Raw genomic sequence first — 18,004 nt, 5'->3', positions numbered from 1 at the left:
TTTGAAGTGTGGGCTTTGGCCCAGTGAGAATTTGCATCTGAGTTGGCTCTTCATGGTGGACAGATCTCCCTGGGGACACATCAAGTACTTGCAGAAGACTCGGTTGCGAGAGGAGTTTTCCTCCATAGTTTGGATTCCTTGTGTGGCTAAGTGCTCCAGCTGTGGAGAAGCTTCTGGGTTCTGAGCACCCCCATGAGGAAGGGAAGGATGAGGTTGGAGGTTGCTGGGAGCATCATGGTAGTCATTATTGCTGCTGATAAAGTCCACAGGGAAATAGGATGGGGAATGCGGACGACAGGGATAAGAAGGTAATTGTAACTCCATGAAGATGTATGAGAATGTACAGGGAAAAAAAAAATTTAGGAAAATTCTCATGTTAAAACCAGGCAAGTTGACGCTTGCTGTAAAGGACAGAGATGTCCACTGGGCTCTTGGTGGGCACTGCCAGCCCAGTTAGAGGCCAGAGTTTTATCCTGTGGTATCCATTCACTTGTTTAGTAACTGTCCCATTAATAAGCGTCTAGCGTATGTATGTGTGACTTTGCTACATTGTGAGGGATTCACTGGTGATTGAGATAGGGTTCTACCCACTAGGGAAAAGAAGACACATACACTTGCCACAATTTGGGGCAGAAAGTGAGAACTGCTGTAAGAAAGAAAAAGATAAAGGGCTGTGGGATTTTAGAGGAAGGAATTGCATATGGTTTTATGAAGAAAGTGACATTGAGTTGGGTCCAAAGGAGAAGGGAAATTTAGACAAATGCTGGAGGGAAAAAGGGGGTGGAGAGATATCAGGGGAAGCAATCTTCATAGAAAGAAACCACACTGGGACCCACCCCTGTAGGAGGGCTGCCCCGCAGAAGAGATCTCTCCTTCCACAGAAGTAACCAAGATTCGGGATGCTTATATAGAATGAGCTGGAGCGAGATGGGTTCCATTTAAAAAGCTAGATTTAATAGAGGAAAGATTTCCTATTCACATTAATTCAAGCAAAACAACGTATGGCCTAATTTGTGAATTGGGTTTCAAAAAATAATTTTCCCATTGTAGCTAATTTAATATGTGTGTAATTGGAAAAAATCAGCATTTTCAAACAGAAAAGGCCAATTAATTATTGTCCAGAAGAAGGCAGTAGGAAATAAATAGTTCTCCTCGCCTCTCCATACTCACAAGCGCATTCTCCCCGACCAGAGTGAATTTTTAAATCTGTGAGCTAAGTGAGAAAATGAGGTGAGATCTGACTTGCAGGGATTCGTTTTATCACTAGCTCTCCTGGAATGTGTTTGTTTATAGTAAAGCGAGTTATGTCCAAAGATGTTTCAGACAACATATGTGGAGCGTAACCTAGCTTTAAGACTGCAATAACTGTTAAGGCAGTAGTGACAATTTCTCAGTAAGAAATCAGGCTTGAGCAATGTCAAGCCTAATTTTTCATCCAGCAGTGACTGTCAGACAATGCCAACATCTCACTGTCTTTGCATTCCATTGAAGGAGATGGAAGGCATTTGTATTCCATAATGTAATGTTGAGTGAGTCAAAATTCTGCCCCGTGATCTTGTGATTTATTGCTAATACTGCCCGATATGCAGAGTGGCTTCTCTGCCTTCATTCAGCATCTAAGTCCCAGTTGCAATTAATCTTTATTACATTCCATAGCTCACCTCTGGTCTGGAATGTTAAAAAGATGCCTCGGGAGAGAGTCTGGAATCCATTTCTTCCCCTCCAAGGCTCACCCTCTCTGTGAAGTTGGCTCTGCTTGCCCATTGCATGCCACGTGCACCTTCATCCCAGAAAGTAATACTTCCTTGTAAAAAATGCAAACAATCTAGAAGGAGATGAAGGAGGGACATAGCAAGTGAAAGCCTGTCCACCCTCCAGATCACATCCCCTGTGTCTTCCAAATAGTTTACAAGCCTTTAAAGATGGTATTTTGTTCGTAGATGTATTTTTAGCAGCTAGCAAGTTCCTTAGCAATAATGAATGCTTAAAGAAACACTTGTTGAAAAAAGAAGAAATAATTGTCCAATGAATGAGTGAGTGAATGAATGAATGAATCAAAGGGTGGAGGCTAGAATTCATATGACAGATTTGTGAAGTATAGTACCTTGCTTTTTTAAAATGTGGTTCTCGGCCTTGCAGCGTCAGCATCCCCTGGGAGCTGGTTAGAAATGCAGGACCTCAGGATGACCTCAGTCTATTGGATCAGAATCTGTATTTTAATAAGATCTTCAGGCGATCCATGCAGTGCTTTAAAGTTTGAGAAGACCTGAGTAGTGTATGTCTACAAAATAATATAAACGTGAGTTTTCACAGATAAATGCAAGGAAGTGTATGTGATTTGCAGATAAGCAGTGTGCAGAGAGCCATTCCTCATCGGTGGATACCGAGGGCTTTGTAAGAACTTCATGCTTTACTCCCCTCACGAGCTCTATTTGGCTGGCTGTCCTTGGGTGTCCTATTAGGACTATTATCCTAGGCTACTTCTGAACCTCTGGTGCCTCTGTCTGGTCAGTCCTAAACCCCAGCTTGGAAATAGAAACACTTTATGCCACCCAAGAAGCTGGTCAAACCACAGCGTAGAAGTTATGAGTCCTGCCTGGAGACTCAGGATGCCGGCGCATCCCATTTCACTGCTACACAGCAGACACATGACTCAAGCTCCAAGGCATGGTTTCCTCATCTGTAACAAGTAGTCCTGCTTGATGGCTTGTGGGGACCAAATGAGTTCAACACTTGAGAGTGTGCACATGGTAATCAGTCCATTGGTATTCACTCTCTTAAATTGAGGTGAAACTCACGTCACATCAAATAAACCATTTCAAAGTGAATTGTTCAGTGACATTTAGTACATTCACATGTTACCTCTGTGTAGTTGCAAGACATTAATTATCATCATCCCATAAGGAAGCCCCATATCCATTAAGCAATCGCTCCCCCCCCACCCCACCCCCCATCCCGAGCCCTGGGCAGTGACCAGTCTGCATCCTCTATGGATTTTAACTCATTAATGACATTTTTCGTTAGTCACAGAAAAAAAAAATCGGAACAATCAGATTTATTTCTCCTTCATCTACTCTTCTTGCTTTTCACGTCTTTAAAAACAGGAGGTTTTCTATTGATGGAAAATGAGAATATAGACGTGGCATAACTTTAAATCAGTGGTTCGTAAAGGGTGGTCCCAAACTAGCAGCATCCACAGTATCTGGAAACTTGTTCAAAATGCACCTTCTTGGGTCTATCCCAGAAAAACTGAATTATAACTCTGGGGCTGGGGCCTAGCAATCTGTGGTTTTAATAAGCTTCCAGATGATTCTAGCATAAGCTCAAGTTAGAGAACCGCTGCTTTCAATAAACAAGATGTTTCCTCTGCAAGCATGTAGCAATGCCTGCAGGTGCCTGCCACGCCTGTGCCATTCTGCTTCTGTGATGCAGGCATCAGCAGGGGCATCACTCCTGCTATCCGCTGGCCTTTGGAAAAGTCCACAGAGCTGATGTCTCGGCTTCCCTCAGTGATGCCAGGGTCACTATGCGGGCATAAACTCACGTCATCCCTGCTCTTATTTACTCTTTCCCTCTTGGTGCTGCCCAAGTCCGTACTTGGAGGGAGGACCCTCCGGCAGAGCATGGTTCCGAGTGCTTGGTGGGTTTCACACATCCTGCGGTGGTTGCACTATATCAAAGAGCAGGCAGTGCTTCTTTTTGGTTGATTAATGTTCAATTTGAGGTCTATTATGAACCTCCAGGCTTTAATTACTACATCATTACCCAGTCAATTCCTTGCCATTTTATATTTATGGCTTTTATTATGCCTTTGTATGTGCAATTGCCTAATTTTATTCTGGAAGGATTTCACCTCATTAGCTGGGTTTTATACCATTCTTCTCATTTGTCCAGATTGTTATTTATCTCCGTTCCCCGTGTGCACTTTCTACTTTGTTTTCTTCGCTAATCTGACCTCTTATGCATTTTTTTTTCCTTTTCCTGGGATGCATTGTTCTTTTGCCCTTGGCAAGAGCTCTTGAAGTTTTTGCACACTCTGTTCTGGGGGTGCTATTCCCTGGTCACACTCTTGACTCAGTCATTCCATTGCAGCTGCTTTAGTGTCATTGGTCTTGTCCACAGGCCTTGAGGCCTGCCCTTCAGCCCTGGACATACCATGGACTGCTTTATTATCAGATTTATTTCCTCTTCCACCCAACTTCTGTATGTGCAATTGGAAGGTGCGTAGATGGAGGCTTTTTCTTTTCTTTTCTTTTCTTTTTAAGAGTATGCTGCTAAAAATAATTTTGAAATGTTCTCTGAAATGTTTTGTAACACACCTTCCCTCAAACCCTCCAGTGTCTCAGAGGAATCTATGGTTTGGTTTACTTGCTTGTGTATTTTGTTCAGTTTCATCTCAGACAGACAGGCCGAATTCAGCTCCAAAGGAGCAGCCCCCCAGTCTGCGTCTGGCAAGCTTTCCAATGATTCAGATGCCTACTCAAGTTTGAGAACCACTGTTCCAAAGAGATGCTGAAAGAACCTTAGGAAATCCATCTAAGTCAGAAATAATATTTATTCCACCCTAGTTCTTCTTTTGCCAAAAAGCAAGATTAATAATCTCTGTAACAGTTTTGTTTTGTTTTGTGTTGTGCTTTTTTTTTCCAACAGCTTTGCCCTAGAATTATAAGACTATTTCAGTAAAGTGAAGAGTAATACCCTGGAACAAGAGCTCATGTAATTATTTATAGCAATAGTAGATCAATCATCTCTATCATTTGAGGAGTCTCATGCACAAAAAGATCTTTACCTCCACTTTTTTTCATTCATCTGTACAACCCCTATGGATAGGTGTTCCTGTCCCCATTTTTATAGGAAAAAACTAAGGTTAAGAAATGTGCATCAAGTCACCAAGTCTGTTAGAAGGAGATCCAGGAAAATCATTTCTGTCCAGAGCCGCAGTGCTATCTGCTCATCTGTTACCATGGTGAGGACTTGTAAGGACTTCCCTGATCAAAACTTTGCTACTATGTCACCTTCCCCTTTCTCAGTAGGAGCAGGTATAGTGTGTTTCCATAGGAATCAGTAAGTAGGAACATGTTCTCTGGTGTCAGGCCAAGTTCCTGTGTGGGGTCTGTTTGTTTTTGTGCTATGTGACCTTGGGCAGATTTGCCTCAGCTTGTCCATCTGTCAAGTGGGATGGTGCAGTATTTCTGTCATGCAGTAGGACATGTACCTTAAATGAGACCATCAGTGAAAGTGCTTAGAACGAGGCCTGGGAAGTCAGTGCTCTCGGTAAATATCAGCTGCTGCTTATCTTTCTCTGCCCTCTCGTCTGCACCTTTAAAGCTATCTCTTTTAGGTTCATTCACTCTGGGGCGTCACTTCCCTTAGCTGTAGAATGGGGGCAGCGGATCAGGTGGATGAGCAGCTGGGATTCTGATTTGTTCTGGTTTGCTTTCCTGCTTGGCATACTTTCTCTAATTGTAATGTTCCCTGTTCTCTGCCCATTTTAAATCATCTTATTTGGGGTCGGCATGTTTGTTTGATTTTATGGACTTGCTCAAAATTCATGATCACAATTAAGCTCTTGTGCAGCCCTGCTGAGGCCGCTCAGTGTACTTTCTAATGCTTCTCTCTGGCTTTCTGGGACCAGTCACCATTAGCACTTGGTAGCATTAGCACCAAGGGGAACATAGGAGAATGTTCCCTCGTGGTCCCCAAGTCACTGTGAGAGGACCCCAAGCTGGGCTTACACTTGACCTCAGAAGAGGTCTGGGTCTTGGTGATGTGATCTAAGGGCTAATGCTTCCTTCTGGGGTGTTCAGGGTCCTGTTACTAACGTGAGTTATTTCCGTGTTGCAGAGGGAACCTCATAGATACAAATAAGGGTTTTTTTTGTTGTTGGTTTACTATAGAAGATTGGCATTTCCTCTGGCGGGTCAGGAGACAGGTTTGAACAGAGCCTGTGGAGTTGACAGGACTCTGAGGACAGGTGTCCCGTGGTGGCCATAATGGTTTCGTATTGGGACTTGTTGCCCAGATCATCAGACCGTGACTGGTTCTTCAGGCTCCTTGCTCATTTGTGTACTTGGACCCCCGTGTATTCCCGTGGACAACTCCCACTTGAATACGAGCACGTGGGGCTTCCTGTTTGCATCTTCAAGTGAAGACACTTCTTTATTTATATGGTTCTCCTGCTTAAATGATGTGAGAGCCTCTGACTCACTTACCTGTGGCCCCCAGAGAGCCAGTCCCACCGCAGTCATGATTTTGGTTCAGTTGCTGGTGAAAGCTTTGTGTGGATGTCGGCCACGGGGTCACACAGGAATAGGAAGAGAGAGGGCGGTAAAGAGATCATGAACCACAAATGGGTCAAGTCTGTTTTAGGCGAGTTGCCTTTGTTTTGTGATTTGAATTTGCACCACAATCCTAGGAAGTAAGCTTTCTGGAACTTCTGTATATCTCACAAAGACGTGGAATGTCTTGTGCACGTTAAACTAGTTTTGCCCGGGCGCTCTAGGTTCGATGCTTCTCCTAGCAGCTTTGTGTCCGAATTGGAGCAAGACAGACAGTCCCTTCTCTTTGGAGAGAACACAGTAGAAGTTCACCCACTGTCTTCAGTGGCCTGTGAAGAGACCACTATACATGATCTGATTCTGAGAGTCATTGTGAAGGAAGACTTCCTGGGTGAGGGCAGTGGAGGAAGCCCTCAAGGCTCTCACCCCAGGGCCAGCTGTGGGGAAGACAGAATGGATTGGGCTCGCCCTGGAAGAGGAGAGCTCGACAGAATGTGGAGGAACATGTGTCGGGGACAACCAGCTGAAGAAATTAGCAATGTGATGCTGAGGCTGAGACCAAAGGGGCCCCAGAAACCAGAGAAGGGGCGAGCGCTGGAGTGCGGCTGGCCTTGTATTCAGCACTTCAACGCCCAAGCCAAGTAGGTTTGTGATCTGAGCCAGGGGAGAAGAAGAAATGCAGAGCACTCAGAGGGGTACTCAGAATTTAGGGAGGGAAAGCCTGTGGGCTACTTGATGCAGCATTGGGTCACTCACCTTGAACAACTGCTACTGATCTTCATGGGATAAATGAGATAAGAGAGAACCTATGCTTTTGTCTAGGAGGAGCTGGGATTTATAGACCACCTGCAATGAGATAGAAGAAATTGGTCAAAATTCCTTAATGTCTTTAGTCATGAAATCCATTGAATTTTATGACCATATGTACAGGAAGGCCATCTTCACAGGAAGAGATTTGGAAATTGAAGACTTAACAATGAAATTCCATGACTGACCTAGGCTAGCTCTGTGATCTGATGAGCAAGCCTACTCTCCCTCTTGTGCCAACATTTTTAAAGAGAATAATAGTAATGCCTGCCTTATCAATCATATGGACTTGTTGGGGATCAGTTGATAGAAGTTATGTAAATATACCCTGCAAACCAGAAAGTATTTAAAACACATTTTGTACTTAATATGGCACCAGTATCCAGTATTTTATAAGACATGCAGACGGTTACAATTTCTTTTGGGTATGGCGTATTCTAAAATGTGGGATAATAGCAGGTTTTTGTGCTTTATCCATCATGATTTCTGTTCCAGTATGTTTGCTCTTAAAACTAAAGAGTGAAGAAAAAAAATGAAGATGGAAAATATGCCTTGATATTTTCAAATGGAATTTTTCAAATTGTCTCCGGTGAACATGGTTAATACCAGAATGTTGAAATTGAATATAGATAGATTAGCGTGTTAATTTTAAAGCAAAAAGCTACTGTTTAGTTTTAAGAATTCTCTCTCACTCTAGTAATACCTTGTTAGTAACATTCATAATCATAGTCTTTTCTGCAGGAATGTGGACCTTAAAATCCACACAAGTAACTGTAAAGACGTGTCCGCCTTGTCTAAAGACACCACTCAAGAAGGAGGGTTTGTTTTTCTTTAGGTAGGTAAATATGATAAGATGGATGGCCCATGAAAGAGTAAAGAGAAGGGCTTCTCAGAGCTGATTTACATATTGATTACTTAAATGACTCCTTAATTTAGTGCCTGCTAATAAACAATGCCTTGGAAATGTTTCCGGAACATTTATTGGCTGCAGTAATTCTATCTACGGTGTATGCAGATCACATCCTCATTAAATATTGATGTGCTCATGAAATGTTAATAGAATGTTAATGTGAAATGCGGGGGAATGTCCTCAGTGGGAGCTGGGAGCTGGCTGAAAACTACCTGTCTTCTGTCTTTTCTTTATGTTCTGTCTTCTTGCTCCATTGTTTCCATTCATTTCCGCCGTCATCAGGAGATTTGGATTTGCTCCTTGATATATGTATAGCTGTTTCAGGTACAACATTTTTAAAAGAGAGCGAGTCCCTGATTGATGGGAATTTAGTTGTTCTCCCCTCCTGCTTTCCTGAACTGGAATTCCTGGTTAGAACTAGGGAGAATTCCCCTAAAAGGAAAAGGGTGATTCAGGCTCAACCTAATGAGTCTTCGTGCTCAGGCAGCTTGCCCGGAAGAGACTGTGAAGAGGGAACAAGCCTTTCTATGACTCTAGAACTGGTCCTTCCTTCCTCAGCTGGGGAAGGGATTTAGTTGGAGTTTACATTCAGCTTTCTCAGAGAAAAAAACAATCAACTCATAACATGTGTTCCCTAAAGAGACCGCAAGGAAGAATTTTTATCATAAATCCCAAAGACAATAAAGGTTATGTCCCTGATATGTAAGACACAATTATTTATGTGAGCATATGTTCCAAACGGTTGAAAAGCCTCACAAAACAGGATGGTTCGTGGACTTCCTGGACCATCATGAGTGGGGTGAGGTGGTAATGGGGAAGGCTGTGAAAATTGCTCATGGCAGAAGTGGAAGAGGAGATTGAATGTGCAAGCCATGTTGTGATTGTGCCACGGTGTTAATGCAGTCTGGCAGAAATAGCCCCAAAGCTGTGATTTGTTATTGGGGTACTCTTGATGCATATAGTAATATGTATATATACATGTGTGTTACGGTGTTTGTGCAGAAAATCACTGGAGCACATTTTTATTAGAATCCTCCTCCTTTGGTTTTCAACAGTGCACCTGATATTCAGCTCCCTCCCTTCACTTTGCTGTTTGGAACCCTGGCCGTATCAATAAGATAGCCCTTTAATTTAGTTTTCCTTCTTCCCTCTTTTCTTCTCTCCTTCCAAGTATTCTTTCTTTTCTCTCACTTTTCGAAAAGCCTTCGCCTCCTTGTCTTCATTCCTTGTCTGCCTCTCCTTACCTTTCTCTGACCACATGCCCCAGGCATGCCTGGTCTGAGCCGCCCTCGTCTCTGCCATGGATGCTGCCCAGGCCTTCCTTTCTTTCTTCCTCCCTACTCTCTATTCTCTGTACTCATAGATCTTTTCAAAACAAATCAGGCTGTGTCACTCATGTCACTTGCCTGCCTAAATCTCAAGGTCTTAGAGTGACACACCGCCCAGCCCTGAGACAGGGGCCCTGGCTCACCTCTGTGCTCTGCCCCCCTCAGGCTCTTGGAACTCAAAGTGCTGCCTTGCACCACCCCAGACCCCTTCGCACTATAGACCAGGCAGTGTGCTGGCCTGTCCCAGACACCTCCTACTCAGCTCAGGGGCACTGTCCTTAATCCCTACACCTGAAACATTCTTCCTCCCGGAGCTTGACATGGCGTGCTCTTTCGCATCCTCGGTTCCCAGCAGTCACTTGGTTATCAAAACTCTCCTCCTCAGGCCTTCCCCATTGCTCTTTAGCACCTCAACTGGTTAAATTGTTTTTTTTGCATAGCACTTGTGATAAACTGTAATTACCTATTGTATCGTCTGTCTTCCTCAACTAGAATGAAGGCTCCATGAGGTTGGAGCCCTGGTCTATCTTGTTCTCTAGTTTGTGGGGCATCTTCCTGGTAGATAATGGGTACTCAGTTACTATTACTGATTGAAAGAACAAAACACTACGTCCGCCACTGCAGAGTTCCTAGTCTAGGGGGCAAAACAGCAGAAGTTGTTGCACGGCATTGGTATAGACGCTATTGGGAGACCCGCACCTACTCCGGATGGTGTAGCTCGTGAGGGGGTAGCAGACACCTATATCCCGGATGGCTCCAGAGAAGCAGAAGCTGATTTTTCCTTTTGTCAACATCTGAACTTGAAGTTTAGTAATTTTAAAACAGAGTTTTATTGCTTTGTTTTACTTTTGTTTAATCCCTGTGTACAATGTTTCCCTTAATTGTAGTAGGAACATCTCAAACTATCTTAAGGATAGAGGAGAATTTATTGGACCAGATGAAAAGAGTTTTTGGAGGAAGGGTTGGACAAATAAACACTAAGGACAGGGAAGCAGTGTTGCTCTAGGAGCAAGTGGGGCCACCAGCCACTCCAATGCAGCCAGGGCTCCCGCCGCCTCTCCCCTCCACTTTCCTTTGCATTCGGGCTTGCTTTTCTTTAATGTTTTTGTTTCTGTTGCAGGCTCACATTCAGGTAGCTCCTGCCTCCTACCTCTTGGGTACTGTCAACACAGTTGGGCCATTTTATTTTCCATTTCTGTAGGAAGAGTCTCAGGGACGACCTCTGACTGTTTCCGTTTGTGTCACACGTCCCTTAGGCATGCTCCAGTCAATTAATGTGGGGTGGGTTGGGGCGCCTGGGCGGCTCAGTCAGTTAAGTATCCGACTCTTGATTTCGGCTCAGGTCATGATCTCGGGGTCGTGAGATGGAGCCCCGCGTCAGGCTCTGAGCTGGGCATGGAGTCTACTTAAGATTCTCTCTCCCTCTGCCCCTCACCCCCCACTCAGTCTCTCTCAGGAAAAAAAAAAAAATGTTTTAAACTAATGCCAGGGGTGAGATCCTGTAAGAACATGGAAACCTCTGTGGGAGATACGTGATAAAAATGTAGGAATTGAAGGCCCAGAAGAGCTGCTATCCCCAGGAAAGCAGAGATGTGACTGGGGGCGGGGGGGGGGGGTGGGAAGAGAGCAGTCTTATCACTTCAGTAATAGGTCTTTATTGTCCCATTTTGAAAAACGCCCCATCCATAGGGACTTCTGTGTAAGTGTAAACCAATGGGCAAAATATCCTCTTACAGGGTGGAAAGTTTTAAGAACATGAGAGTTTTAGGTGCTAGGTACTGAGAATATAAGTAGAGTACAATTTTGTTTTGGCCCCAAGGCTTAGTTTGGAAATCTGAAGTAGCTCTATTACTCTGTTACCATGGAGCCAACATTTTTGACATGTACTGCAAAATGACTTCCCTTTCTGGCCTGTCTGTTCCCTTTCTGCTTGCAGATCGTGCTTGAGAACAGTAGCCGGGAAGACAAGCATGAATGTCCCTTTGGCCGCAGTAGTATAGAGCTGACCAAGATGCTGTGTGAGATCCTGAAAGTGGGCGAGCTGCGTAAGTAACACCTGTTTCCTACATGGGCATGATGCCTGGCAGGCACCCCGCTTCCAGGGCTGTGCCTGGACCTACATGAAAAATTCCCTAGGGGCTGGCAGCATGGGCATTCCCGTGGACTCAGCATTCTTGGGCTCAGGCTTCCAGTGTATGTATTTCTGCACGTCTGTTCTGGGAGTAAACATTCTTAAAATCTCCAAGAATGGGAAAGTTGGCAGGTATTATGACTGAGTTTCAAATATTATAAAAATGAGAATATATTAAAACAGCCCTGCCTTTAGTAATCTGTTAAGGAAAGAGATCTACAGCTTTCTTTTTTAAAATTCCAGGTTTTAACCTGTCGATCATTTTCTTTTCTTTCTTTTGAAACCATTTTTCTCTGTAAAGAGAAATTGAATACCTTAATAAAATCCTCTTGCTCACTTGTTTAGAAGGCTTCCTCGGAGCAAGAAGGAATTATAGAGGAAAATGGGTAGCTGATCATGACAAATGTGGTCAGAGATATGCTTATTGTTCTGTTTCTTACTTATATTACAAAATTTAGGAGAGGACACCCAGAAAAAAGAGGGAATGATAATTTTCCTTTCTTTTGCTCATTGGTATAATTTGGGTTGAACCTGTTAGGATGCCTCTGATTTAACCTGGCCTGCAATCATTGTCAACACCGAGCCTCCTTAAAGTGGCTGACCTCCCTTCCCTCCAATGTCTCTAGAGCCGACGCACATACACATCTTCTCTTGTAGCCTTCATAACTTGGGTGCCAGAGAAAGATTGTTTATACCAGAGAGATGCTGGGTATGTGTGTAATGTGGTGAAAGCATAAATATTCAGTTACCTGCTTGAGAGCTTAAAATAATGGTCTGAAATGATTCATGGAAAGGAATCCGATGATTACATTGGAAAGGGTGTTATGCTTTATTTACATCGTAAGAACTGAGTCCAGGCGCTGCTCCGGTAAACAAGGAAATGGAGAAAAACATAGTAAGGAAACACTAAGAATTTGAGTGTTTGACCAAGCACAGCAAACCGTACTCCTCCTCCAGTGTGGGTGGATGGGGGAAAGAAGCTGAAGCTGACATGGAACTGCCACCAAAGTTTATTGCTTAGGAGCCCCAAATTAGGGCATTTTTGTGTGGGACGAGTAGCAGCCTGACCTGAGAGATTCTGTTTCAGTCCGCTCGGGTTCACGGATCACCAAGGTGAACATTTCCCTTTACTTGGATCCTCAACCCGAGCTCCCCCTCCTCCTCTGCATCAGACTAACTTGTTGAGATCTACGTCTGCTGCCAAGCTTACTATTCATTCAGTTGAAAGATTAAAGTCACAAATCAAGCAGATCGTACCGAGTTCCTCAGTCCGATAACTGGGACTGTTTCATGTTTATGTCAGTTTCATGGGGAGAGCTGCCGGAAGTCACTTGCTAAGAAGCCTTACAAAGAGCATCTTGTAAGCTGGACAGCAGTCATGCCCTACCTGGCTGGGGCTTGTCGTGGCTTTGTTTTTGCCCCACTTTGCTCCCCCCTTCCCTGTGGCCTGCTTTGGGCTATCAGTTCTCTTGATGGCAGCAGAAAGTGGATTCTTTTGGGCTTCATTACCATACCCAGCCCCTGCTCTTTTCCTTTGCCCAGCCGACATGTATCTAGCGTGCTACGAGTTAACACAGAACAGAGATACAGAGGAGCAGAGCGGGGAGGCTGGGACTAAAGGGGAGCTGGGTTCTGTCTCTGCCACATAGGACCTTCGTGTCCTTGGGTAATGTCCTCACTGACTTCATCGTGCTCCTACACCTCCACATTTCCCCCAGAAGTAGATTGGTAGTATTTGGGGTGGTGGTTTGAGTACTTGTATTCATTTTGACTTGGTCACAGGTAGGGACCCTGGGAACAGATCGTGTTCAGCCTAGGGAGACTAACGTGGAAAAGAGGGCCAAGTTCTAGGCTGTGGTGGTAGGGGGGTGGGTACAGAATAGGGACTGACCTCTGGCAGGTGCCGAGCAGCCCTCTCAGACTGTTGAGGACCTGGTATGAAGCCAGGAACAGGACAGGACCCAGTTCCTAAGATCTGAGATGAAGAGTGGGGATAAAGGCAAATACTTTGGGGATCTTGGAGGTGCCCCAGCTGCTCTTCTTGCACTGTGTGTTATTCCATATCTCACTTTCTGCTGCAGAGAAGGTTCCAGCCTTCTGCTACAGCTCATTTAGTACCTGGTCAGGCCCATCTCTGCAGCGAGGTTGAGCTTGGTCACCCAGGGCCTGGCACACTCAGGGCAAGCTCCCTTCATCCAAGATGACAAATGTATGTATTCATCTGTTTAATAAAAACCTATTGATTTTTGTGCACTTACAGTGCACCAGGGACTATGATGGACACTGCAGATAGAAAGGTGAATCAGATATGGTCCCTGTCCCCGAAAAGCTTGCCCTTGAGAAAGTGTAAGCATGATTTGGGACTGATATCTTTACCTATTAGTTATAAATGATTGCATATTTATTTTAAATGCTCACTATCTATTCTAAGGCATAATTTTCCCAATGTTCTGATAGTTTGAGTTTTCAGGTTAGCCTATTGCTTGCACTGCAAAGGTCATTCTGGACATTTTGCAAGGCTTACAGAGGACTCCACATTTCTGAAATCTACATGCCAACTGAGTTGTTCTCCGCTCATAAAATATTAAAGGATTGCTACATTCTGATTGAGTGCTAGACATCAAATGATAAAACACCCTGTGGTAAGAGGAAAATTGCTTTTTAATGGATTGCCTTTTGCCCATTGCCATATTAAATAAGTTACTAATATGGAAAACAAATCTGAGTGCACCCTGATATTGAAGGAAATATCTGTTTTTCTTCTGAGGAAAATTAGTTTCACATACAAATCCATCTTCCTTTGGTTTGACTCTGTCTGCTTTTCTCTGTTTCTAAGTTCATGGTTCTTCTCAGATTTGTGTCAATAATTGACCTAGAAGATCACGGTTGCACTAGATCTCTAAGCAAGTGTGGAGATCAAAGAAATACCGATTAAAAATCTAACTGATTGAGAAAAAGGACATATACAAAAGTAGAAAGATTCAATTTTCTACAAATGCTTTGTCTTTTGCTTTAAGTTATAGTCTTTTGAGGAAACTCAATTCTGAAATACCGGTTATCTTTTGGTCTCCAAAGCAGGCATATTAATATTCAGTTAAATTACTGATACCAAATATTTATGTACAGTGTTTTTAAGACTACTTTTAAAAACACTATTTTTCTGCTTCCCAATTATTAACATTGCAAGAGGCGAATGTTTCATAGTGTGGTATAAAAAACAATATCTGATAATTTATATGCTTAGAGCACTTTATCAAGGTTATTTAATTGAAGACTGTTACACCCCCAGGAGTTAATCAAAATCAGTAGCATCTATGTTTATTAATGAAGAGAAGACTTAGACTTACTGGATATTGTCTGGGGTCACCGAGCTCAACTCAGTGTTCAGGAAGCCCAAAGAATAGTGTAGAAAGAGGCAGAAAAGTGGGATGGTTGCATTTTGGCACCCAGATGACCTGTCTTTGAGTCACACATCAGCTACCTAATTGGACGCCTTGGGCATATTTCCTGTCTGTTCTGAGCTTCTGGTTCCTTATCTCTAAAATAAAGATAACTCCTGCTGCACACAGTTTGGGGGAGGATTCAGTGAGATAATGGGTGCTGCTTTTGTTGCAAGATAGATGGTTTCTTTGCAAGTGGTAGAATCTCGCTTTCCACAAGCAGACTGCAGGTTAAGTGATGGAAGGAGAATGCTCTGACTTAAGTAACACCTGGAAGCAGGATCTGGAACAGTGACTCTCGTCTCTTCACTCTTTACATTCTGACTAAAATTATTCCTCGTAACCTGCTTTGTCCATGAGGCACTTTTGAGAGCAAGGTGCTTGTTTTCCCTTAGTTTCAATTTTAAAGACCACAAAGAAGAATCCTTATGGACCCGGGTGTGGTCACAGATCCCATGGTGTGGGTAGTGTAACTGGCAGCCCCAGTTAGAAGAGCAGGATTGAAGGGGAGTGAAGAGCAAGTCTTCAGAAGAGGAGGTGTATTTGCAAGTGTGTGCTGGGTCAGGGTGTGGGGAGGTGGGAGGTGGTGCACTGACAGAAGAAGGGAGGCCTATCGCAGACAAATGCAAAGATACTTGCTACAGATGTGAAGTCCTTAGGCCGATCCCTAGCTCTTAACTAGGGCTAAAAAGTGGTGACTATTATTTGTGTTATTATAACACTATCCCTAAAACCATAATAAGTTGTTGAAGGATAAAAGGAAAACTTGATTTCTGACACAATAGGTTAATATGATATGTAGCGCCTCAGCCAGTTATCTTCCAATGTCAAGTAGAGCTAGGATATTTCTTTTTGTTTGTTCATTCATTCAGTATCTACAGGGCTCTTCTCTGAGTCAGGATCTAATCCCTGATGACGTAGACTTAGAACACACACTCCATCCTCAAGCAGCCTACATGCTGACTGGAGAGTCCTTCACATAAACAAATAATTAGAAAACACACCGTCATTTGGAGCATTACATTTAAGTTACGTTAGTGTCCCTAGAAGGCAGTGATTGGTTCTTTCTGCTCATGGGAAGTTGGACAGACTAAGGAAGGGAGAGTCTTGGGAGGTGTGACACAGAAAAGGAGATACTCAGTAGATGAAAAGAATAACCAGATAAGCACAGGTATGTGTATGGTGGGCAGCAGCTGTTAAAAATTCCAGGTAGTGAGATGGAAGTGAAAAGACTTGGAGGTTCAGAGAATTCTAGTTCTATGTGGCTAAAGCAGATGCCTTGAGGGAGCAAGCAAATGGAGGAGATGCTGACAGAAAAAGCAAGAATTAAATCATAAAGATTTGCCACGTGGAAGAGCTTGGACTTTACAAGCAATGGGAATCGATATAAGGATTTTTAATAATAAGAAGTGCCCTAGTCCTGGGCACAAAATTCTAGACTCAGATTATGTCTTCTGGCTAGGACAAGAACTTGTGAGTGTGATAATGTACAGGGCCAGGACCAGGGACAAGCTTACCTCACTCTAGCCCCAGCCCAGCCAGGATAGCAGTTAGGAGGCGTTCAGCTGCAAGTAATAGAAATCCCAACTCAAAATGGCCTATGTACAAAGAACCTTTATTGAATATCATAACTGCAGCATTGAGTAAGTCCTAGAGATGGTAAATTTAACTGTTCAGGAATGTCATCAAGGACCCAAGTCCTTTCTACCTTTTGGTACTGCCATCCTTGATGTATAAAATTTGCCCTTAGGCAGGTAGCAATATGGCAGTCATTATCACATGGTCCAGAGGAACAAGAAGCTGTATCTTCTAGTGAGTCTCTTTTAGATGTCTGGAAATGTTTCCAAAAGTCCTTCAGCAAACTTCCTCTAATGTCTCATTGGCAAACACTGTGGCCTATGCCTATGCCTAACTGAGTCTTTGGTAAGTAAGGGGAACAGGACCAATATTAGCTGTTCCTTAGACTGGGCATGAAATCAGCCTTCCTTTTTTTTAAAATATGTTATTTATTTGAGAGAGTGAGTGAGCGAGAGAGAGAGCACGAGTTGGGGGAGGAGCAGAGGGAGAGGGAGAAGAAGACTCCCCCTGAGCAGGGGCCCAGTCAGAGCTCCATCCCAGGACCCCAAGATCATGACCAGAGCTGAAGGCAGACACTTCACCAACTGAGCCACCCAGGTGCCCTGAAACCAGCCTTCCTTGAGTATATGACCGCAGGATGTTAAATAGCTAAAGAAAATTGAGGTTCTGTTCAGATAGGGAAAATAGCTACTTGCAGCACTTAATTCTGTCCCTTTATTTGGAAAACTCGCCTCTGCATTTCCCTTACTGCTGCAGAAAACTAAACAAACTGAAGTCAGATTACAGCACTCTGTCATTTTGCCTTTACTGGGAATTGGGGACTGCATTAGTATTTTTTTTAATGTAGCAGTATCAAAGGTTGCAGAAAAATGGTAATTGAGGTTTGATTATAATGTATTTCATTTCTCATCACTAAGATGCTAGGGCTCCATTACCTTATTTTCCTTTTAGCAAATGTATATTTTTCACATCCTCAGTTATGCTTTTGTATGTGGGTTATTCTCAGGTGTATTTTGAAGGGCAGAATGGACATTTGTGATTAAAGTTTTCATATTTCCTGAAACAGTTTTGCCATCTTCACCTATTTAACCATATATAATTAGATTAAAATTTAATAACTACTTCTGTGTTTTGAAAAAACAAGAATGAAATCTACATCACACACTATGAAAACATTCAGCATTTCCTTACTTTGTCTTTCAGTGGCAATATTTATTATAACACACCAGTGGTGCTGAGTGAAGCACCTTGTATAATTCATCACCTAGACATCTCTGCTTTAGCAAGTAAAAATAACACAGATGAGCAATCTGAAGAACTCTTTGGAGTACAGCAGCAATTAGAATAGACACTTAACTCTGGGACATTGGTGTTTTCATACTTTGAGAAGTACCATCCATCACTTTCGTTCTTAGAACATTCTGGCTAAAGAAAACTCAAGGAAAGTAGTTTTTAACAATTTAGCCTCTTAAGGGCCCTCCACCCCCTTAAATACTAGCTTATACCCATGCTCCATTGAAGGTTGAAGGCTC

The 18,004-nt window shown here is 43.3% G+C and overlaps 1 protein-coding gene across 4 annotated transcripts in view; it reads left to right on the top strand.

The window, feature by feature from the left end:
* ELMO1 (engulfment and cell motility 1) overlaps nucleotides 1-18,004 on the top strand; it is a 523,658-nt gene that overhangs the window by 271,339 nt on the left and 234,315 nt on the right. For all 4 annotated transcript variants that reach the window (XM_028104852.2, XM_028104849.2, XM_028104850.2 and 1 more), the window contains one exon: nucleotides 11,260-11,368. In XM_028104852.2, the coding sequence (XP_027960653.1) occupies nucleotides 11,260-11,368 (109 nt within the window). The remainder of the gene's footprint in view (nucleotides 1-11,259; nucleotides 11,369-18,004) is intronic.

The sequence above is a fragment of the Eumetopias jubatus genome, unplaced genomic scaffold (genome assembly GCF_037043125.1).
Source record: "Eumetopias jubatus isolate StellerSeaLion01/CBP00866 unplaced genomic scaffold, mEumJub1_p1.0 scaffold_14, whole genome shotgun sequence".
Lineage (NCBI taxonomy): Eukaryota > Metazoa > Chordata > Mammalia > Carnivora > Otariidae > Eumetopias > Eumetopias jubatus.
The sequence above is the reverse complement of the archived record's forward strand: the minus strand, read 5'-3'. Positions and strand labels throughout refer to the sequence as shown.